We start from the raw sequence: 25,003 nt of genomic DNA, 5'->3' as shown, positions 1-25,003 counted from the left end.
CAACATTTAATAAACTGGCTGGCTAATGCTTAGGCCATTCGTACGATAGAGTCATTATTTGGCATAAATAAAAAAGATGACATTCAAATATTTCTTTAAAAATTCAACTGCCTGAATCACAGCTAAATTTACATTATTATTGTCACTACTCTTCCATTGTGCTTGTTGTTTCTGAATAAACTTTGGAAAATACCATTACAGTTGTGGTTTGCCGAAGCCATATTGACAGTTTGAAGAGTCCCGTTTCGAGTTTGAGAGGCAGATGACGATCGAGTCATTCGCCGAGCTGTTTGATCAACTGGCTGAATATCTTTAAGGCCGCTAGTTAAACGACGCTGTTTAGTTAAAGGCTAAGCTGCTAATTGACCGGCTAATTAAGCTGGCTGCGACAGACATATCGTGTTGTTCTCTACATAATTAAAGTTACGTACTTTTGGTCGTACATACGTACATTGGCACGTACATCAATATTCAGATTTTTATTATTTGAGTGAACCCACAGTAATATTACAAGAAAACTGTGGTGAAAAACGACTTTTAGCAACTGGGAGACGTTTCGCCGAATCGTTTTAGAAGCTTGCTTGTTGTATTCATTATTTTCTTTATTTCTACATAATTATTTAGTATATTCGGAATGCTTAGCGGACCCATGCGACTTCAATACAAAGAGTCCCCTCGTAAGCTCAGATATGGCCGGCTACTTGATTGAGAGAAACTTGAATGGATCATGTTAGCGCTGTGCCTAAAGTTTTCATGTCAGTTTCACACGTGTATATCACCGTACTGATAAAGTAGGTTGTATTTATATTAATTGTAATTATGAATATCTTCAAGTTATCAAGAGCGTCAAATATATTGACAAAAAATTAAAACCAAAAACTTTAAAATTTAAAGAATGATGGAATTGACAGTTTCAGAAAATTAATGTCGACTTTTTTAAACTAATAACATGGTCAAGGATGCAAGTCCTTTACGAATAATAGACTACAAATTGTTACTTAATTCCTAAATGAATTAATATATAACGTGTATTGCGTTTAAAATAAAGAAAATATTCAACTAAGGTACGGTGTGTGTTTTGGTCGACTCACTAAAGCTTATAATAACAAATTGTGCTCGAATATATTACGAAGCACAACGTTTTCCTGCCCGTCCATAATAGCGTTTGTCGGCAGAAAATCTTCACAGTGAACAATTTTGTAAACGAGTGTATAACAAACGCGCAAAAAAGTTACACACAGAATTATCAGTGGACACAGAAGCCAAACGCGATACGCGCTTAGTACGTATATTTTTACAAACAATTTTGTTTTGCATAAAATATTTGTAAACAAATGTGTCGCACCTATTTTGGTGGAATCATGCCTATAGGTGTCAGTATTGAATCGTAATTTCAGAAATGCCAGACTACGTGAAACCGTTAGGCGATTTGCAAAGCTTCGAGAACGAATGGATGGAAGTTGAGGTCTTAGGCCCTCGTTCGCCCATACTCAGGACAGAGTCGAACACCGGCGCTATTGATATATCGGGATCAAGCCCTGTCATTGACGACTCGGGAATACCCGCCTTCCTCTGCGACCATATTGATCCAAATTATATGCAATTGGGAAATGATGATAGTGAGTATCAGTTTTAGTTGAAGCTGGAAAATATCTTTTAAACGTCAATTCCTTGAGACGAATTCTTTCGTCTATGTTTTATTTTTTATATTAAAACGTCAATTCCTTGAGGGGAATTCTTTAGTCTATGTTTTGTTTTTCTCAATAAAACGTCAATTCCTTGAGAGGAATTCTTTAGTATATATTTTATTTTTCACATATAAACGCCAATTCCTTGAGAGGAATTCTTTAGTCTATGTTTTATTTTTCACATATCTTGAGAGGAATACTTTAGTCTATGTTTTATTTTTCACATTAAAATGTCAAACAGCGTCTGGTTCATGAAATGTTTGCTTCATATTCTGACTTGAATAAAAAATACTACCAAAGAAATTATTTACGGTTATCAATCGTATATGTTTGTTTTAAGTGCCTCTATACAAAAATACTCACCTGGACATAGACGTGAACAATAAAAGCGATCGTATAGAATGGGGCCACGCCCGTTATCAGGCCACTTTCAGACCTGACCAGGCGTACGAGATGTGCATACAGTGGGCTGTGGCTAGCGGAAATATTGTCTCCGATCTGGTAAGATTCACATTATTAGATTATACAAACATCTATTTTATTACGAATCCTGTAAAACTTCTTGGAAGAGGAAATTGGCGTAAGCAAAACTTAAATAAAGTTAATGATTATTCAGTGCAGCGTTACGTATGACTTCCGTGTGTCAAAAAACTGTCAAATTTGCTATCATGTTATACTTCTTTTGGCGCGTTAGTAAAAAAGGATGAGAGAAAATTTTTACGATGCGACACAAAAATCCGACAGCCGCCCACCGTCACAAAAAACCGACAACGGAAAATACAAAACTTCCATTTCTTTAATTATGTAGAAATCATTTTTTGTGATATTTAAATAAACTAGATAATGTGTTATAATATAACTTTCAATGTATTAAATATATTTTTTCTATTCTTAGTGTCGTTTTTTCTATAAACAAAGAATATAATTTATAAAAAGATATCTTGTTACGCCAAAGAAGTATAACTTCTAACAAGTGTACATAAGAACACACACGTTTTTTTTTGTATTTTCAACTTTATAAAGCACGAAAAAGTTTGGTTGAGTATTTTCTTTGGGGCTAGACCGCCTCAGTATAGGACTGCACCCTAACCTCTCTATAAACATTAGCTTTAGTCTGAAAACGTATTGCGGTTGTAAGTCTGGGCCTCAGATTTTTATATCTGTTCCGTGATAATTTCTATTCCTGCCACATACCGTCCGAATGTTTTCCTTTAGATGTTAAATGCGCACATAGACAGAAGCCCACAGGTTCATACACGAGGTTTGAACCTATGACCTTAAGGATGAAAGCTCGATAAAGCCACTACGCCAACAATACTTTAAACACATTTATTCAAAAAATATATATATTTTTAATTTTTTCAATCAAAGTATCAAAGTATAATGACAGTGTTGTGGACATTACAACAAAGTTAAGACGCTTTTCTTGTCGCATAGACTACAGATTTTGACAAATCGTTTTGTCTGCGAAGGTTTGGAAACGATAGAACAAATATTAATCACTCTAATTTCTGGATAAATTTCGCTGTTTTTTAAATGTTAAATAAAATAAATAATACTTGGCAGATATTTGGTTGGGCTCGCAAAGCGCAAAGCTGTAGATTGCAAATGGTACCGATTCCCGCCGATCCCCTAGCATTGCCCTTCACGGAGAAATCAGACCCTCTCCGGGGACCCATCTATGTCCCGCTGAATGAAGAACCACTGCTAAGAGGGAAAACTGCCTTGTTCCAAGGTAATTACACTTTTTTTATTACTAGCCATTGAGGTGGTCGATTATTTATATGCATTTTGGCTCAATTAAAATATAGGTATTGGACTCAATTGTATAAAATAATTATTATTTAAAGCCCAAATTTGTACCTGGGCACTTACTGGACAATAGTGGCCCCGACGTATGCGCAAGTAAGATTTAGTTCTCTCTATATCCTTGTACTCCTCTTCTTTCAGTCGCATCTTTTACACCTCTATTCTTTTACTCCCATCTATTCTCCCGTTCATTTACATTCCTATTCTTCACATTTCTCTTCATTCACATACCTCGTGTTTCACACTAATATTCTCTCACTCGCATTTATCACACCCCACTTTATTCACATTACTCTGTTTTCACACTCCTCTTCATTCACATTCCTCTTCTTTCACACTCATCTTATTTCACTCGCATCTTTACAATCCCTCTTCATTCACATTCCTCTTTTTTCACACTCCTCTTCTTTCACATCTCTCTTCTTGCACTCGCATGTTTCACATCCCTCTTCATCCACATTCCTCCTTATTTACATCCTCTTCTTTGACACTCGTCCTCTCTTAACTATTTTTATCAGCTGTCACTACAGCTTGAATTAAATTTAAGTACCAAAATTGAATTGGCTTACTTAAATCTCAAAAGAGTTTTGATATTTTATTATGATTATTGCTATCTTATTTTATTAAAAATAAATATATATATATATTCGAAATACCTACAAAACATTTACATATAAATAAATTAATTACATATAAAGAAATTCACGTGATCTCTCGCAAATAGACTCCACTGTAACAGAGTAATATTAAAATAAAATTATTTGTATATATAATAATTTAAGCAAGTAAGAACAGTTACTTCATACCTTCTGAAAAGGGCTCAGTGATTCGGTTTATAAATTTAATTAAAGTGAACTGACAAACGTTCTGTTATTTGTTAATCAATCAATCAATCAAAATATCTTTATTCATATAGGTAAACATGTACACTTATGAACGTCAAGAAAAACAAATTAAATTAACTGTAAATTTACATTTACAACCAGTTCGCAAGTCAAGGGCATAGAGCGGGTAAGAAGAACTGGCAAGAAACTTTCCGCCACTCACTTTTCAATCGCCAAGTTTTTAATACAAATTGTTTGAACTGGAGCAAATCAGTCCCAAGGATTAGGATCATTTAGGTATTCGTCACATTTATAAAAGGGCTTTGAATTTATTAAGTGACAGTTCTCTAATTTCGCTTGGGAGTTTGTTGTAAAAACGAATACAATTTCCATATAAAGCGTGGTTTATCTTCTGGAGCCTGGTTGGTCGCACACTAAAATTAGTTCTATTACGCGTATTATACTGGTGAAAGTCACCATTTGTTTTAACATCGTTTAAGTTTTTTTGTACATACAACAAGGCTTCAAGAATATATTGACCGGATAATGTCATAATATTTAGTTCCTTAAATCTATTCCGTACCGACTCCCTCGGGGAAACACAACTAATACCCCGAACAGCCCGCTTCTGCAACACAAATATGGATTGAACCTCTGCAGCAGCACCCCACAGTAGAATACCGTACGACATAACGCTGTGAAAGTAGCTATGGTACACAATTTTAGCCGTATCCTTATCAGTAAGCTGTCGGATTTTCTTTACTGCATATGCTGCAGAGCTCAGCCTATTCGAAAGAGTTTCTATGTGTGGGCCCCACTGGAGTTTAGTTCACTGTCCTTAACTTTCAGGTTACCAATATCTCGCTTTACGTTATTAGTTGTAAATCTAATACATTTTGTTTTATTCTCATTAAGCAGTAAGTTATTCACATTAAACCAGTTAACTATACGAGAGATGGAATTGTGTTAGTGCCTATAGTAATTAGTATTATTATCACTATTTTCATATTATTATTATTACTAGTAATTTCCAAAACAGCATAAATATATTTACACCATTCGCTTTTAAAATTAACGTGTTATATTTCAATAAATTTTATTTGTATTTTTGTTATATGAGTGTAAAACTATTATAGTTGATACTTGAAGAGGAAATGTTTGACTAATTTCACTTAAGCAAGGCGTCTGGCTGACCCAAGATGATATTTTATTTACAATAAATATATTCACTATTCTTACAGAACTAAAGCAATACGATATTGTCGAAAAAAAAGATATATACATAATATTAAATACACACGATACACAATAACGCTACTGGGAACATCCGATAGTGTTTGCATTCAGTACCAAAGTCTTTTTTTTTCTTGTTTATGGCTTTTATTTATGCCAACTGGGCACAAGGTACTTCGTGTCGTGTAGATGGAGAAAACACGAAGGAGATTGATTGATAAAAATAATAATTAGGTTAATTTTGAATATGCACAAACAAAAAAAAAATGGAATTCGATTGTTAGTTTTGAGACAGCACAGACAACACAAATATGAGTAAAAGCATTATTAAATACTGTTTACTATTTATGAATCATTTATATATATTACGCTTTAATTTTATTGCTTTCTATATATTTACATAAAAATTTACAATATGGACTAAACACAAACATTTAACACTTAAGGGAAGAACGTCATAAAGAGGATAATTTAGTTTGGGACAATTAAATAAGATGTGAGATCCTTCATCCAAGCCACACTCACAGATAGAGTTTGTTAACGGGGATCTGTGAAACAGGCCAGTGTGTTCTGGGCCCTGGTATTATTATGGACTGTCAGCTGGTCAGTGGCCTTGGCCTTTAATACATTTTTTTTCTTTACTCACAGTGGTTGCCTGGAAGAGATCGCTCGAAAGCGATAAAGCCGCCAATTGCCCTCCTTTTGATTTAATTATGTTCATTTTTTTATATATTGTAGTGTAACCAAGTGTAAATAAATAAATAAATTGAAAAGGCGTAGACAATATACGCGTGACGTCACAATTGACGTGATATGACACGAACATATGTCAGGTTTTAGGTGAATACAGTAATGACAGTTTCTGATAGCTCAAACAAATAGATTTCCTATTTTATGGGCATTGATCTATGGTTGGCCTCTGTCGTGTCACTGCCAATCACCAATGCGCAAGGGGTCATAGACCCTAGATGCGTGACGTCAGATGTGGCGGGATACGACATAATCGGTATAGCCCAAGAGCCCATGACGATGATATGATAAATATTTATAAAATAATAACTTAAATTCCTTAAATTTTTAAGTTCTTTTTCTTTTATTTTCTTTAGGATAACTTTAGCAATCACGTTATCGATTGCCGGACACTGTTATAAATTGTAATTATAATTTCTTTATAGTATACAAGCTCACTTTTATATATCTTACTTGGGAACCTATATATTTTTTTACCTCAATACCGTATAACAGACGGACAGTTTTAATGGTTTTTTCATCTTGCTAGAGCTACATAGGTGCAAGCGGGAGGTAACAGCGTCAAGCGTTTTCGACTAAGATGCGCTTAGTATATGGCGATCGGATTAAAATATCGAATAAAAAAATACGTTCATAGCAATCGCAAAGTATTTTTTTTATTTTAATACAAAAATAGACTTTTAAATCGAATTTTTAAGATTCGGACGTAATTAACATAAACAATTTCCTTTTTTTGGAGTTTGGCGACCGTATAGTGATTTACTCCAGTTTTTCTCTCCCATCTTGTCAGTAAATGTAAGCAAAGCTCTCAAAAATAACAGTACATAAACGTATTCATTTTTTGTAGATATCTTCGAAATGCATTTCGTTTTCAAGCATATACAATGTGTGGGTAATATGTGTTAAAAAGCAAATAATTACTATGGGCGTAATCACCAAATAAGAAAAACAAAGACTCCTCCTTATAGTGCTTACAAAATACTTGTTACTGCATTCATGATACTGTCTCTTAAATTGTGCTCTGCGTGGTCAATGGCCTCCATCTTTCTCAATGCTACTGGTATCGTCACCAACGCGAAGGCGCGTAGATAATCAACGCGTGACGTCAGATATAGCGTGATATGACACGATACATATAAAAAATAAAATACAATATTCAGATCGCCTGATTTACGTTGCATATTTTTGTTTAAATTTCGTTGTTTTTATTTCCTATATTCGCGTAATAACAGGATTTGGTCAAGGCTTGTAATTGACGAGGAAAATGTTTGACTAATGTCTAAAAAATATATTCGTTCGGCGTACGCATTATTCTGCATTCTCTGCAATATTAGGAATTTAATAAGTTTTAAAGGTTGTATAATGTTTATATAGAAAATACGTTGAGGCAATTAAATATTAAATGCGGACGAATTGTAATTTTACTTGCACTTAACAAATTTATAGATAGAAGCACTGCAGCTGAGTTTCACTATCGGACGTCAAGGCAAAATACAAAATACCATCCATATCACCTCGACGTCCGTCGTTCCACAACTGAGCGTTTTCTAAGGCAGTTTTAGCCGCGCACCACCACTATGTGGAACCAGCTGCCCACTGAATCATTTCCGAACCAATTCGACTTAGGGTCCTTCAAGAAAAGAGCGTACCAATTCTTAAAAGGCCAACGCACTTGCGAGCCTTCTGGCAATATGAGTGTTCATGGGCGGACGGTATCACTTAACATCAGGTGATGCCTCCTATAACATAAAAAAAGATATCTATCTATATCTAAAAATCTATTTACTATGACCCGGTGCACGTCGTATTACCGGACCTTACTAGAGCTATAAATCACAAATTCCTGAAGGCATACTAAAATATATGACAGACATGTGTGAGTTTTTTTTTATTTAAATATTAGCTAGGATTTTTTTAATTATTCATGTTTTACCATTATCCAAATATTTCAAGATCATAATTAGACAAATCGGTCCAGCCACTATCGAGACAAACAAATAGCAATTCATATATTACATAATGTAAGATATATTAATACTGTAAAACTATGAATGAATAATTTCTTTTGTAATTCACAATTTGTTTTTTATGTACGGTGTACAGTACTCTGTTTGTAAAAGTACTATTATAAGCTATCATTTTTATCTATAATATGAAAGAGATCCACCCATACTTATTTTGCCTTCATTAGATCCAATATATATATCCAATAGGTTTTTGGTCTCTTTAAAATAAGAGAAGTTTAAAGGCCGGCAACGCACTCGCGAGCCCTCTGGCATTGAGAGGTTCCATGTGTGGCGGTATCAGTTAGCATCAGGTGTCCTCCTTTAAACGTTGAAATTCGCTGGTAAAGGAAAACATCGTGAGAAAACCGACCAAAAATTTAACTGGCACAAGACATACTTGCCTATTAGATTTACATAATATCATGAAACAGATACTGAGGCCCAGACCTAAAAAGGTTTTAGCGCCACTGATTCTTTTTTATTTGTCCAAGGTTTCTCCGAAGAAGAATGGCCGGAGCGCCTCTTCCTCTTCCAAGAGGCCATAGTTGGGAGGTTTGGATTCATCAAATGTACAGTAGAGAGTACATCACACGCTGCAGGTGTTGGAGATCATTTGTATGTCCACGTCACGGGGAATATGTTCATACTTATACCTACAACGGTGAAATCAGAACAACGAGCGCTTAGGAAACCAATAAATAAGCCGTTGAATGCGAGCAGGTACGTAACTTAGAGTCCGTCCTTTAAGGGCGTACCAATTCTTTAAAGGCCGGCAACGCTCCCGAGCCCTCTGGCATTGATAGGGCGGTATGACTCAAAACTTGGAGATTAAAATAGTGGCGAAGGGTTTATTGCTAGTTCTTCTTGCCCATTCTACGCCCTTGACTTGCGAACTGGTAGTAAATTTAAATTTCGAATCAATTTAACATCTTTTCTATTAAAATTCATAAATGTACTTGTTTACCTATCTATGAATAAAGTTATTTTGAGTTACTTAACACCAGGTGAGCCTTCTATAAAAAACTACACAAGTCGCCGATGATTATCTATATAATAAATAAATGGCCCCTAAAGACTAAGCTATGTATTTTTATTAAAACGATATATACATATTTTAAATATAACACGTTACATGACGAGTAATTATTTAATAGAGAAATAATAAAAGGACACTTGACATTCACAGTTTAGTTTGCGTAACACACACAGGTCTCTTTGATATCATTCTTTGCAAAACAGACCGTACGCTTAAGTTTTGACATTTCAAGGTATGACGCATTCAGTGATAGTAGTATCTAAAGCACTGCCATAAAAGTTCACAGCCGTATTTAGAGTTGACCATTAACGGTGAGTTAAGACAATTTGCTTAGATGTTCAAAAGCCTAGAAATCGATTATAGCAGTATTGTTTAGAATATAGATAGATATATTATTTATTAGGGATATGTTTATTATACTTTTGCTCTTGAACACTGTGATACGAGGCTGCCAATCAGATACTTATAAAAGTATGTATCTTTACTCCTACATAAATAAAGAAAATAATAATCATAGAAAATAATTAACACAACAAGGTATCTAAAACGACTCGGCTCTCCGTGGAATTGCTGAAATTCTCCACCGAGTCATTTATCATTACAGTTTTCTTGTAAATTCAAGTCAAACAGGACCATTAAACAATAAGCAGAGTGGAGTGGAAAGGAAAATTTGTGTCTAGTCAATAAATTTATATTAGGGAGGAATTTCTGGAAAACTGTTTTAATTTTTTTTGCACGTTTAAATTCCAGCATGGTAATTATACTAATATAGGGTAAATATTTATCTTGGTTCTGAGTATAGCCTTTGTGTATCGCCGGTCATCTATAAGGGCAAGAGTTCGGTCACTTTTAACGGCATTTCATGACGTAATAGAATTTAATCGATATTTTGTGAATAGCCAGACGCGCCGTGCAATGAACTAAATGCACTCAAAAGTTCGCTAGCCTTCTTATTTAACAATGAATCATTGTATGAAGTGATAAATTGCACTAGCCATGTAGGGCATACGTCACACGCGCCTTTGTTTAAATCATATAGTCAATATTGAAATATCATATTCTTAGAACAATTGTTTAAGCTCTAATTGGAGCTTATCGTAAGCCCACTTGTTACTTAACACATCTTGTCTATATTGGAAGCGCGAATTTTTCTTTTTATTAAATGCTGGTTTTATCTATCACTGTACATAGTCTGTGACCTTGTGTTTCAGTCATAGTCATCTTCTAATATAACCTTTGATAAATTAATTTTAGCCCGTAGTTCCTGAAATAGAAATAGTTGAATCAAACAAGCGGATGGAAGCTCTGAAGGATAATTTTTTTATATCCTTCTATAAGTTGCGCGATGTTATGCTTGTTATATGCTGTACCCAATGTTACTGCAGCTTTTTTTATCGGTTTAATAGATTTCGTTTCCCCATTACAAACAAAATCTGAGCATTCGTTTATAATATTAGTGTAGCTTTATTTTTATTAAACTATTGTGTTTTATAACACGATGTTTTTATTTAATATGTGCCATTCTACATACCGACCTTTGGACTTCTCAGCATAGCATTAGTAGTATCCCTATTGTTCCTGTATATACTTAGCTTGTTGAGTATTCATGTATGAGTATAGTTCTATCGTTGGACTTCATCAGGCGAAATAAAACATTATAATTTTTCGATATCTTGTCAGATATCCTGTCCATTCCGAAGCTGCTCCGAGTCCGCACGAGGGTTACATAACTCGACACGTGAGCGGCAAAAATAAGGACGACTACGACAATAGTCGACGGGTATGTGTTTTAAAATGTCGATTCAATATATACTATTAGAACTACTGTTTAATATGGAATTTAGATCAAGATCCTATATTTTAGAATTTTTTTTCCGAACTGTGAAATCATATCCCGGTGAGGGAGTTATGCCCCCAATTGTTTAAAAAAAGTCCGGCAAAGGACTCAAATGTGCTGCGATGACTGCCTTTTATGGGCGTTCCGTAGACTCCATGGCCTATCTTATAAATAAATATTTTAATAATAAGAATTTAATGTTATAAAAATATAATTTGACAAGTACTGTTTTTAACGTAATTTATTACGAGTTACTTTTAACCGTTATTCATTTCTTCACATTAAAAGCTGTGATACTGTCCGCTAATGACTTTATCAAAATAATAATAGACATTTTATTATAGTCCTATCCTATGTATTTATCTAAAACAAAGAAAAGCGCGTGTTTACACACTATATTTTCCTTGTATAATTCGGCCACAATTGTATCGAGACTAACGTAAACAATAAAAACTTTTTTTTAATAAATGTTATTTAATATGTGTATAATTATTAATAAATATACTACACATTAATATTTCAGATGGGTTTCCTCTGGTCATGGAATCACATGATCTCAAAGAAATGGAAATGGTCACAATCACTTGCTACGGGCGATGAACCCTTTCAAATGAGAATGTTAAGGGACTTCAAACATTTTTGTGCAAATCAAGAACAAAGACTGAGCCAATTCTGGGATCAATGTTGGGAACTACAAGAGAAAGCCAAAGGGATAAAATGTTGCTAGTTTATATTTTTTTAAATAAATGAATGAATTACAATCATTTACTTATCAATCTTCTAGTTTGGTAAGCAGGGGTCGTTGTTTTGCTTATAACAGTCATAGTATAGTAGGTCATGCCTTTTCTTATTGCAATTGTAAATAATATATAGAGGGCCTAACATATTTCTTCAAAATCTTTCTTATATTCTCATAATAGGTGATGTTAATAATAACTAAGATTTCAGAAGTAATGGATATGTTCCTGGTGAAAGAATTATTTGTTTTATATATCAGTAAATAAAAATATTCAGTAAAAGTCTGTCCATAGACAACTTGAATTTTAGTGTAAATATTGAATATTGACAAAGAAGTGGTTCTTAATTATAGTGCCTCAGGCAAATTAACTTTTTTATCCAAAAGTTCTCAATTTAGATTGTTTATTCATGGTAGGTGTACATTATGTGTAAGATTTCGGAACTCTTTTAAGTAAAAAATACCTGTGTAATTTAATTTATGTCTTTTAAGTATATATTCCGGTACTGGATGCCGGATTAAGCCAGCGCGGGGCCTGTAGCAAATTGTATCAAGTAGCCCTTGGTTTGCTTTAGGATATTGAATAAAACAAAGCCGTTACGAATAATTTTTCTGGATCTGGATCTACAAATAGAGAGATTGTAACACTTTCAATATAGACTTCATTAAGCAAATTATGCTCTATATTCAATATAATGAGATGATAAAGACGTTGTTATAAAAAAAAAAACATTTCTCCTTGAAAGGTAGACGTATATAGATGCTAGTCTAAAGATATCGATTATAATTAACATTACGGTACAGTTTGTAAAATACCTACTTCTTTATACAATTTAACTTTGAAGAAATCGAGTTTTCTATTTTTAGTGGAAGTGAAGCAAGATATATTATGCTCCTATGTAATATTTTTTTATTACGATTACTGGTACGTTGGAGGGCGGGGCCCCCAAATTCGCGGGGCCCGTAGCAATTGCTACTCTTGCTATATGGCTAATCCGGTACTGCCTGTGTGTGTGTATGTTAAACAAATCTATGAATTATTGTGTTGAGAACATAATTTTGAAATTATAATAAAAGCTTTATAACTGGATAAGACATGTATTCCTTATAAAATACAAAAATACTTATTATAGGTAACAAAATATGTCACTTTGCTTACCAAAACTAAGAAATTCATTCATAATCCATATTTTTCTAAGTGTCTTTCAAGAAGGCACAATCACTTTCACCAATTTTAATCAGTCCTTAAAACATGCTTTATCTACCCCACACTAATAACATAGAAAATCAATGCTTTCAGTATCAACAAATATACTGAAGCATTTTAATTACATTAAGGAATGGGCAAGTTAGAAAATATATATGGCAGTTCTCCATTACTTAGAAATTTCTTACATTACATATAAATGCTATTAACAGGCCTGTAATTTATGTATGAAATAAATTTAATCATTCCAATAGTTAAGCAATACTTACAGTGTGCAAGCATTTACAATATATGATATGTAGAAAATCTACAATGCAAATTGTGCGTTAGTTCACTTCATTTTAAGTACTTTTTTCAAGCAATTGACAATTTGTGCATTAACATCTAAAAATTTGAGCATAGAGATTCATTTACTTATTAAATCTAAAATTGCTTCTAAATAATTATCTTACATTCTAAATAACACCTACTCAAACAACTATGAGTATCATCTTCATATAAACAATGAAAAAAGAAAAAATACAATGCATCTAGCAGTTATGCAAGTAACTCAAGGTTACTAAAAATTAACAGTATAAAATAGTTTGTTCTAGAAATACTAAAAAATATTACTGTAAAATAACAACAAAGGATTACACTACAATAAAACCTATTTCTTGCCAAATACAAGTAAACGAGTGAGCATACTTGTAATACATGGAACTTGTTTTTGCTGATGCATGGTCAACACATCTGGAGTGTTGGACTCATAATCAAGAGCTACTTTTTGACAAACAAAAGTCAACAGTGTAAGTATGTCTCGTTCTGTTCCTGAATAACGTAACTCCTCACAAAGTGCTTGCATGAACCAAGAACCACGAGTAGTGTTTCTCCAAGAATAAAAACCAGGAACAGTTGAAAAAACAATCAAGAAATCTGCATGTATAGGTATCTTATAAGAGGCACTTGAAGAGCCATCAGTCTCAGATCTGTTAGAGAGTGTTATTCCACCATCCAGTTTGTCCCCTTGACAAGCTTGGATAAAAAATATCTTTGGTTTTCCTGCTAATGTGGGGCATTTGTCAGCTGTAAAGTAATACCACAAATTATCAGGTTTGTAATGGGTGTCTTTAGCATACAGCATGCCCATTTCTCCATGAGTTAGAACTGCTATAAGAACACAATCATAATCAGAATGATCCATCTCTGAAGTTTGTTGTAGGTACCTGTTTACATCTTCCGACTTCAAATTAGTTAGAACCGTGACGCGAAATCCTAGCCCTTTCAAGACTCTGGATAAATTATCACTATCGACATTCGTGCCAGTGCGAGATTTAAGACTGTGGATATCGAAATGTTCATGGTTGAATATTATTGCCATACCACGGTGTTTGTGATTCATATTGTAGAACGGAGCATTTCTATCAACAGGCATCTTAGCGTATCTCCGAACTGAAGAAGACTCATGACTTCCCCAAGCATCACCTTCATCACCTCCTCCGTTGGTTCTTTGTTCATTATCAGTATTGGCATTGTCTTGCACTTCAATGTCGGACATTTTTAATATACGTTAAACCTTTCTACATATAAAAACGGAATGATATCAAACTCACTACGTACACACGCTAGCCGACAAATGGATATTTGAACCTAAATTTCAAAAAACGACCACGAGACAAGTGTAGAGTACCAATAATTGAATCGATTAACAACCAACGCCAGAAAAACAACGCGACTCGATTTATAACCACAGATCTCCACAAATGCACAGATCATTGATTGCTCCTACGGTCGGTCTAGCACATATAAGAATATATTCTATGCCCTGTTGTAGTCAAAGAACTGACGTACATTTTTAGTGCGACGAGGCCCGAGACAAAAAAATTAAATTTTTTTTTCATTTTATTTTTTTCACAGTGTGGCGAGAAAGAATAGATAATTTGGTATCTATGGGTAGAGGACATTGGTAGTTTAGAGAAATATAATTATACTATTCAAAAAAATTACACCTATGCCACTTTTTGGCGCGGAAACTTTAAATGAACAACTTCGCACTATCGTATGTTAACTGTGATTTTTGACGAGTATATATATGTCTGTTGAAACAACGAACTAACTGAAATACTATATTTTCCTAATTTATCCTAAGTTTGATCTAACATGACGTAAAAAAAATATGGTCATATGAGACATGCAAGCAGAACTTTTTATTTACATTTTTTTATAACATTTTATACCGTATCTATCCAGGAATACTATCCAATAAATATATTATTACACAATCTGACCAAAAAGAGTGACATAAGATGTATTTTTTTGAATTTTCGAAAATGTCGAGTATCTCTAAAACCGAGTGTCACTTATTTACTACTTATTACGACTTAGGACTAGCACATTTGTTTTTTAGTGACACAGTGGATTCTCTATAACTTGAATGCTAAGGGAAATGCTAAAGAGTTAACAAGTTTTCGACACACATGATTTAACTGCTGAAATTTCGGCTTGCAGAGGCACGATTTCTATGTGAATATTTCGATTTGTAGAGTCGAGTTTGAATAAAAATTCAACTTAAGTTTTGTGGCCTATATAATATATACCACTAAAAACATCCTACAGTAAAAAATTAAAGCTGTGTTATATGTAAAAAATAATTTTATGAATGAATACATTCAGTATTCATTCATTGCACGTGTATGTGATAAAAGGACGTCGTTATATTTTACTAACTTTGAAATTCAAGATATAGAGTCTAAATGTGTTTATCAATACTTCGTAAGAAAAAAACTCTTTTTTTTCGAGTTTCGATTTTCGAGATTAAATAATTCGAGATACTGCGTTCAGCATTTCCCGTCGCAATTTATATTTTAGATAGCAATTTTTTTAACTTACTGAGGATTTCGCCTTAACGAGGTTCGAGTTGTAGTGTCCCACTGTATTTAATTTGTTTAGTGATTTAGAACCACTACTCAGTAAACATAAGGCATTTACAATACATGGTTGCTATGCCAACATATCATGTAAACAAATTTCAACGCTTAAGCGACTAAATACTCAAAAGTTACCAATGTCCATATTTAAATCGAAACCATTTTGGTCTAACGAGAAATTACAAAGCGAAACATACGATGAAGGTATTCAAAATAGCTGTTGCGTCAAAGTGGATAAATTTAACTCGCACAATGATAGCGACTGCATAATTGCTTGTGAAGGACGACAATTGAAGATCTATAAACCCAGCAAAGAGTCCGAATCTGATATTATTTTAGAATCTGACCAAAAAGATGTTATCCTACAGATTGAGACTGGAAAGTTTATTATGTAAGTGAATTTATATTTACCATATTTTTCCATAGATATACATATTTATATGAATTTTATTTTTTACGTTTAATTTCTACTTACTTATTGATTTTTCAATCCGAATTATGTTAATTGGTCGGAGACGTCAGCGTTAATACTTGTCAATCTGGTTGAGTTAAATGTCTATTGTGCCTAAAATCGCGCCAAAACTATATTTCAATTTCCGAACTGGCAACCTTACCTTTTTGATTTGGCCACAAATGTTGAATATTTATTTAATTATATAAAGAGTCAATATTTATATATTTCTTCAATAAAAAACGTATAACTAATTTGTTTAGTTTATACTGCTGGTTACTCAGTTTTAAGGACTATAAATAAGTTAAGTTACAGTTTTTTTGTGAGTCCAACGTCGCCACCCTAATTTTATGTTAGTATAAATATGTTTTAAACTATTGAAGATAGTTGACACTTAGCATCGAACAAAGTTTTTATACAGTAAAGGAGCTAATTCAATATTAAATTTTATTATAACGAAATAATAAGTCAATAGTAATGTAACTTTACTTTTACTCATTCTCTTGTGAATAACATATTATCATTTTCAATAAAACTCATTCGGGCTTCAAGATGATAACAATATTCTCATATAAGAGAAATTACATTTATTTATATAACACTAGCAGACCCGACAGGCGTTGACCTGTATATACAGGTCTTTAAAAAATCTAATTGTAAATCCGAACGATTCTCGAACACACAAAAACGTAATCAATAACAAATTATAGTCAATTAAAACCTCTATTTATATATCGTATATTTGACAGCAAAACATTATATATGCTTATGTATTTTTTATATACAACTTTTGCATGGCTTAAATCTTCCCTGAACTTCCAAATATTTCAAGTTCCAAAGTAGCCAAATCGGTTCAGACATTATCGCGACATAAACGACGCCTATATAATACCGAATCGATACAGATAACTTATATATAAAACAAAACTATAGTTGACAATGATACATACGTAATGAAATCTTTAAAATCAATAAAAATGAAATAAAAGATCCATTACTATAATACGTAGTTCGTAATATAATACTAGTAATAATACGTAGTATAGTTTATGTTATTTAAAACTGGGACGTGTATCTCGCTCGTATATACATAATGTTTCTCATGTAAATTTAGACATTAATAATACGACAATACCTCCGATGGTGTGAAGGCCTCCTCTAATTCTTCCATGTCTCTAATATTTGCTACTATTTTCCAATCCTTTCCCGCTATCTCTTTTATTTCATCTTCCTGTTTCTAGTGGGCGTTCTCTCCTTTTCTTTCCACTGATTTATCCAAAGTAAGGGCTTTTGGCCCAACATACGCGGGCAATGTGACTGGCACATTTCTGTAACTTTTTTAAGTGTTTTACCACGCCTGTTATATTTGTAAGGGTTCGTATTAACTTAATTTTAACCGAAGAATAGAAACAAACACTGTACTCCAAATAATGTCTGAATATAAATAAATTTCTAATCTTAAATTAATAATTCACTTAATATTAATACAATATAAACTAAAAACATGAAACTTAACCTACATCAACAGTTTACTACATTATAAAATGTATTTTAGGGATTCCAGTGATAGACAAATTCTCATACTGCATCCTCAAAGTTATGCAACATATTTTCTTGAGAAAAAGGATGGACATATTGATGCAGGTACGATTTCCTTAATTTTTTGAAATTAATATATTAAGATACAAAACCGTGAACGTTTCGATATAAGTTGTAACCGATGGATTTAAAAGCGGAGTTTGATGTTCCACATATTATTTTCTTTTCACAAATTTATTACATAGATATATGAAATTACGGTATTCTATATTCAAAATTCCAATAGGAATTTTTTATTGCTAGACGCTTTTTTTATTTTTAGAGAACGAGACCTTTACCCACAGATATCATCATATTTCAGGTGTTCAAAACTACCTTAGACGCGTATTAAATCACTCATTTACAAAAAAAGCGTGTAGTGTGATTGTTGGGCCCTTTGGCGTAACGAAAAGCAGAGACCTTATTTGTATTCAAGCGTTAGATGGCGCTTTGAGTTTTTTCGACCAAGACACATTTCTCTTTATGTGTTTGTTCGATGATATTATAATACCAACACCTATCGGCTATGTGCTTAGCAATGATGTGTTTATTATTTGCAAATCTACGTGGATTATGGAAATATACAGGTAAAACTTACAGGACTGTCTTAGTTCCAGTTTATATTTGGCCATTTAAAGGAGAAATTTACACACACACACATCACACATTATGACCTAGTATGAGTGTTGTCAAGCATATTTCTTTATCAATTTTAAATACACGAAAGAGAAATATTTTTTTTTACTTCATCGGGAAACGAACTCACTTATACTTAAGTATTGTAATTAACTACTTTACTATTGGCAGCTTCACTTATAAATTGAATAATTAAGGAATGGGTGGCCGTAGTCACATAAAAATATGTATGAAAATAGATTTTATAGTGTTATTTCGATTATTTTTTTTCGTATATATATTGTAGCTACCAGCAATTACGCGAGTTGAGTGAACTAAGTGGCCGACAGAATAAGAAAAACATTCCGCAATGGACATATAGTCCTGGCGAAGAAATATCGGCTCTTCAAGTTATACGGGTAACCCCATACACATTAGAAAATTAAGTCCTGCCTCACACACTACGATATTAACAACAGATATATTATTATTATTATATTTTACTAATTTATTTAATAGAATAATATAATCTAAAACTGTTTAGGGTAAATCGTTTATTTTAAACTCAACATAACAATATAGATATATCTTCTATTTACAATTTTCTTTACCTACATACTAATTAAAAAAATTAAAGTGAGACCATGGTAAGCAGCCGAAAGGGATGTCGTTGTTGGGATGCTACTGATGTGGACACGTTAGCCCCGTCTCACCTCTCTCTGACAAGTAAAAGCTGGTGCGGCCGCAGTTCAGTCGAAAAATAATAAACGGCTAAAATGTATCTTATCATGATTTAAATAGTAAAAAGTAATAAAAACAAAATTAAAAACTTTGGTCCCTGCGGAAATGTACCTAACGCTGGCAACATTTCCTCACTGTATTACAATACTTATTCGTTGAGCGAGGAAAGCACCAGTACTGGGTTCACCGGTAATATCTACCAGAAATTTGATTTTCTAACAAAAGCATTTTAGTATTACACATGTAATTCCCTTTCAGACAAGTAGTACCTTTTCCAGTATAATCACTTTGGGAGAGCGATATCTCTATTGTTTCCAGGATAATGGATTGATGAAATTTATGATTCGATTTGATTTTATGCCAGTTTGCTTTTACGCCTACCTTATTGGTTGGTACTACGGTATGTATGTTTAGCTTACAGTTTGACTCCTAAATATCTTTACGGAGAGGCGCCTATTCTAAGAACTCGTGGGAGCAGTACTGCAAGTTTAGATGCAGGACTGACAGCTATTCATTAGAGACACGGGTTCCTGACCTTCATTTGAAATCTACGTTGTTAGAAATCGGAGGTTACATTTTATAGGGATTTGATCTCATGTTCTACCGTCGAAAATTATAATGGAGCCCCAGGCTAGAAACAGAAAACACGTGTGTGATTTTCGTCAGCGTCAAATTTTCGGGAATTGAAAATTGTGAAGGAATTCCCACTTACTTTTAATTAATAATAATTGCGTAATTTTTCATAAAACATAAAACCTTATATTCATGTAATAGAGCATTTACGATATTAGGTATTATTATAATGATATGATATCTAGCGCCATCTCTTTATCCTTTATCGCCAAGTGGCAAAGGACTTTCCCATTCTCTTTTCTCTTCTCCGTGGGTTTTCATTGCGCGCGACGCCCCGCCATTAATTCCCATCATGTTTGTGAATATGTGGCCCCATCTTGTATTCGTCCTCTACCACGCTTTCCGTAACATGGACGCCATTCTCTCAGATAACTGGACCATTTCTCCTCTAACTTGCCCAGTCCACTTCCACTTGATGTAAGAACCAATCAATCGTATTTTTACGTAAATTTTCAGAACCAAATTCAAGATTAATTATAATGGTAGTATCTGACGATGCAAAGCTGTATGTCTATGAAGACACAACGTTGTTGTGGTCGTGTGATTTATTAAATAATACAATAGCGATATCTCGATGTTTTCTCAAAAACTTAGCTGGAGGGATTGTAACACTGTCCACGAATGGAATTATAAGTGTAAGCTATTTGGGAACGGAGCCTGATCTGAATTCGACTATAGTACCGATGACGGCCGCTACTGAACCAGAAGATATTCTAGCAGAGATAGAGGCTGTTGAGGAAGCACTTGAGAAAATTATGGGGAACGAAGGTACGTGCTTCTTCTTCTTTTTCTGTAAAATTGTGTTTACGCTGTGATGAAAAGTGATAGAGTACTTCAGTTATAACTCTTAAACACTTATTCAGTTTATGTTGATAAGATTTTTAGTGTTATCATACATTTAAATATAATTGCTCGCGCAAATGCTATCGTAATGTTGTTAATTTATATCCTACATACACAACTCGGGCTTTACAAAAGTGAATAAGATAAGATTTAATAAATTCGCTAAAGAAATTCTATATTAATATTGCTTGGGTAAAAATAAATCAGATTTAGATCAAGATTCGGGAAAGTGCAAAGCCTTTCCATATATGAAAAAAATATTTGACACGGGAGACAAAGTTCGCGGTAACTGTCGACTCTTGTTTTCATAAGTCGAAACTCACCATTCACTACCACCTCCGTATGTCAAAATCTTACCCTAAGTATATTATTATTACTAAGTCAGTATTGCAATTCCAACCTTATTAAAACAGATAACAACACTAAAGTATATAAAATTGAATTTAGAATTTAGTTTGGATTGGTTGGGACTTTAGTGTAGGTTTGGAATCCAATCTTGGGTAGGCCTCCTCCAGCTTATGCCATTTATATTTGTTTTACGACACTTCCAGCTCGCTCGGCGCAGCTATCTGAACAGACATAATTTGACATAATTTTATTGTCTTCTTTTAGAATCGCTCGAAATGCCCGAGCTTGTCAAAATAAAGATTGAAATGGGAAAACCAATTGAGAGCTTCATCGACGACTTCAAGTCAACACCCAACTGTTCATTAATAATCATCCTTACATGTGAACCTCAACAAATCCAGAATATACAAATAACATACTTCTGCAAACAGCCATTTTCATTCAGCGATTCGTGTGTATGCCTAGACGATATTAATGGAACAGAGATTGTCGAAACGCGAATTTTTCTTAACGATTTCTGTGTTTCAAATAATAAAATTAAAATTATTTTTACAATAACAGATTGCACTGGAAAGATCCATGTGTTGGTTAATAATGTTTTGGTACCGTTGTCATTGTATACTCGTGTAGTTGATGTTATAGAAAATAATTCATTTATTCTGTATTTACAAACTAATCTTGGTTGTATTAGTTTAGAAAATGTATTTGAAGGTGAGCTTTAACAAACTTAGTACGTTAAGAATGTTTTTAGAGATTTAGACAATTTTTTATACATAGTTAGTTAGCTACACAATGATTTTTTTTATGTCCCCAATTTATATTTGCTTCGTGAAGAGAAACATTGTGAGGAAAGTGGCATGATTCAAACCCAAATGACACAGAAGACTGTTAAAACAGATGAACTTACTTGTCACCTAAATAATGATCAAGAAACGGATGCACTCCAAGACTTCTAGGCTTGTAGCGCAGCTCCCAGTAGTCTTGGAGTACTGGAACATTATAACAAATTCTTTAACGCTATATTTTTGAAATTATAGTTATTTATACTATAAGTTGATAAACGCCTAGTTAGATTTTAGGAAATAATATATAAAACAAAACTAACTTATACATTTATACATTTAATCGGTTGAACTGATGGTTAAAATTGTATTGAATTCTACTAAGTATGTCGGGTCGGATAGTATGTATATATAAAATTTTTTTTAGCTTTTAGACATTTAAAGAAAACACTTTTTTACCGGATTGAAGCTATGTATTATTATTACTTATAATTATTTTACATAATTTAAAAAAATTCCCGACGTTTCGCGTGCTTTACACGGTCCCGACGGTTTATAATACTAAAATATTATAAACAGCCTCAATCCGGTAAAAAAGTGTTTTCTTTAAAAATTTACTAACCTTATAGAGAAAAATACTTTTTATTTTAAATATATTTTCTTTCAGATACAATCAATCCAAATAGCATTACGTTTTCATACAAAAATAAAACAGTGACAATTAAAATAATCGCCGATCAATACACACTCGAAGGAAACGATTGTACGGACATATATCCGATTTTAAATTATTTCCTCGATAAATTACAAGAACATCACACAAAAATTGGAATAAATTTGAAAGTAACACTTAAAATTGATCCCGAGCTGTACAAACATATGGTTCATCGATTTTTAAAAACCATCGAAATGCACGCCAAGGAACGAATTGTTTTGAAGAAATTTGAGGTTTGATAGAGTTTTTAGGATGAAGATTTGATTGCTTGTTTGTATTGGCTCCAAAACTACTGGACGGATTTGAATGATTCTATTACTATAACAATACTGCACCCCTAATGAACATTAAAAAATTAAAAATTACTTTATTTGACTCAAAAAACATTACATTTTGTACTTACATTCTTAAGGTTGTAAACATACAATAGTAACGAAACGTTGAGATATAATATTCATTTTGTTTAACCTTATACTTCTATGAGCACTATCGTTTAAACTAGGCCTAGCCTGTATCTTAAACGCTAGTTCCTTCGTGTGTCAATTCCTTATTGATTAAGTAATAATTGGTTAAGTAACATACCTACAAGTAACGAATACGGTCGCAAAAATATAATTTATTTCGGAGCATGTCTTTACAATAGATTGCCTTCTAAGATACGGGAAATACTAGCAGTGGACCTGTTTCGAATACGCCTGCGAAGTTTTTTGATAGATGAACTCAAATTCAAAATTTCTTTATTCAATGTAACTTTTTATTGATTAAAGAAATTTTGAATGCAATACCAGGGCACGACGTTGGCGTGGTATATTTGCTTTTTTTCTAAGTAAGGTACTAAGAATAAACTTCTTTAAACTTAATAATGAATGTTATTTTCAGGCTGAACTAAACGTTTTACAATCACAGTTCACTCTCATTCAAAAGAAGCTGTTGATCCAGTATGGGTCTTTGCCACCGGGTGACTGTGATGCCCTGGAGTTTCTAATGCGAGACACACATTCAATAATTGTTAGAACTACTGAAGATGTCTTAGCATGTAAAGATAAAGTAATTAGGTAAGTTTTACTGTATACAAATCTGACAAGTTTATAATTTTCTGTAACTCAGTCAAAGAATTGTCAATATTATAAACTTCTTTTAGGAAATTCGTAATCTGTAAAGACTTTTATATTCAGTAGTTTAGTGAAGTTGTAAGTTCGGTATTGTATTTTTTTTAATGTTTTCATTTATTTAATTTAAGTTTTCTCATGTTTTGTGTTATTATGACGTAAACAAAGTATTATCGGTTTGAGTGTAAGATGCCTATCTGTTTTGAAATAATTTCTATAATAGGCAAGTAAATGATCAGCCTTTTGTGCATGACATCGGTCTTTCGAATGTCACGGTTTCACGGATTTCCATTACCGTACGAGCGAGTGTTTGCTACAAAACTACATTGATGCAGCGAGGATTCGAACGACAGGATGAGAGCTTGTAATACTGTTTGAAAATTATTAAAAAAAAACTAGATAATATTATATTTTATTATAGTATATCGTGCGAGGTGAGTGCAATTGGACATCTTTTGCTTTGCGTACTGAAACATTCTGGTATTGAAGAAGGTAAACTTCAAATACTCGAAGAAACACTATCATTGGACACATTCTGTGATAATATTCAGGTATTAAATGGCAATAGTTTTGACTTTATGCCAGTTTCAAGTAAATATTATATTAATATGTCTAAATAATAATACTAATTCAGAAAATTTAAAATACTGTAACGATTTTGTAGAAAAAAATACATTTAAATTTTTAGATCCCCCCTTTTAGGTACATGTGTCAGAACCTTTATACCTTCAAATATATTATATATATATATTTTATATAATAGAAAAATTAATTCCTTTCAGGACTGGGAGGAGTCAGTTACTCAAGCGTCCTCCTACATTCTCAACACAATACTCAAGAAGAGCAAAGATAAAGAAAAAATATCTCCCGTTACCGACCAAGATATTCTTTCACAAGTCAATATTAAAAGATTCCTCAAGCAAACTAAGTTTATACTCGAAAATTTAACAGACAAATCAGAAAATATAACACGTATAGAAGAAGTCGTTGAAGTGATTTAAAAATAGAATTTGGAAAAATTTAAACCCATCATAGATATTTACATTCAAATAGTGACAATAGTATTTGACATTTGGTAATAGGCTTGCCATTAAAAATAAAGCGTTGTTAAGAGTAATGTGTAAAACATTAACTTTTTTAATATTATGGTAATAGT

The 25,003-nt window shown here is 33.0% G+C and overlaps 3 protein-coding genes across 11 annotated transcripts in view; 2 read left to right on the top strand and 1 right to left on the bottom strand.

Annotated features, from left to right (window-relative positions):
- Positions 1–13,006, top strand: part of LOC123711200 (GATOR complex protein Iml1) — a 31,826-nt gene extending 18,820 nt beyond the window's left edge. For all 9 annotated transcript variants that reach the window (XM_045663657.1, XM_045663658.1, XM_045663663.1 and 6 more), the window contains 6 exons: positions 1,398–1,619; positions 2,029–2,189; positions 3,255–3,423; positions 8,802–9,030; positions 11,027–11,126; positions 11,707–13,006. In XM_045663657.1, coding sequence (XP_045519613.1) covers positions 1,398–1,619; positions 2,029–2,189; positions 3,255–3,423; positions 8,802–9,030; positions 11,027–11,126; positions 11,707–11,910 — 1,085 coding nt within the window. In that variant the 3' untranslated portion in view covers positions 11,911–13,006. The remainder of the gene's footprint in view (positions 1–1,397; positions 1,620–2,028; positions 2,190–3,254; positions 3,424–8,801; positions 9,031–11,026; positions 11,127–11,706) is intronic.
- Positions 13,004–14,845, bottom strand: LOC123711202 (caspase-1). The gene has a single exon (XM_045663665.1). The coding sequence runs from the start codon at positions 14,661–14,663 to the stop codon at positions 13,776–13,778; it is 888 nt and encodes a 295-aa protein (XP_045519621.1). The 5' UTR covers positions 14,664–14,845; the 3' UTR covers positions 13,004–13,775.
- Positions 14,846–16,169: 1,324 nt separating this feature from the next.
- On the top strand, positions 16,170–24,848 carry LOC123711176 (protein PTHB1). Its single transcript, XM_045663624.1, has 11 exons — positions 16,170–16,423; positions 18,039–18,127; positions 18,384–18,648; positions 18,984–19,095; positions 19,676–19,817; positions 20,507–20,818; positions 21,506–21,952; positions 22,691–22,971; positions 23,618–23,793; positions 24,269–24,398; positions 24,630–24,848. Exons 1-11 carry the CDS (start codon positions 16,170–16,172, stop codon positions 24,846–24,848), a joined length of 2,427 nt encoding a protein of 808 aa, XP_045519580.1.
- The last annotated feature ends 155 nt before the right edge of the window (positions 24,849–25,003 follow it).

Source organism: Pieris brassicae, chromosome 6, assembly GCF_905147105.1.
Source record: "Pieris brassicae chromosome 6, ilPieBrab1.1, whole genome shotgun sequence".
Classification (NCBI taxonomy): domain Eukaryota; kingdom Metazoa; phylum Arthropoda; class Insecta; order Lepidoptera; family Pieridae; genus Pieris; species Pieris brassicae.
The sequence above is the reverse complement of the archived record's forward strand: the minus strand, read 5'-3'. Positions and strand labels throughout refer to the sequence as shown.

Excerpts from the sequence above, each read along its gene's own strand:
- LOC123711202 (XM_045663665.1), bottom strand. The coding sequence starts at position 14,663 with ATGTCCGACATTGAAGTGCAAGACAATGCCAATACTGATAATGAACAA.
- LOC123711176 (XM_045663624.1), top strand. The coding sequence starts at position 16,170 with ATGTCCATATTTAAATCGAAACCATTTTGGTCTAACGAGAAATTACAA. Across the intron at positions 16,424-18,038 it reads GAGACTGGAAAGTTTATTAT|GGATTCCAGTGATAGACAAA; the intron begins GTAAGTGAATTT and ends AATGTATTTTAG. Across the intron at positions 20,819-21,505 it reads GAAAATTATGGGGAACGAAG|AATCGCTCGAAATGCCCGAG; the intron begins GTACGTGCTTCT and ends GTCTTCTTTTAG.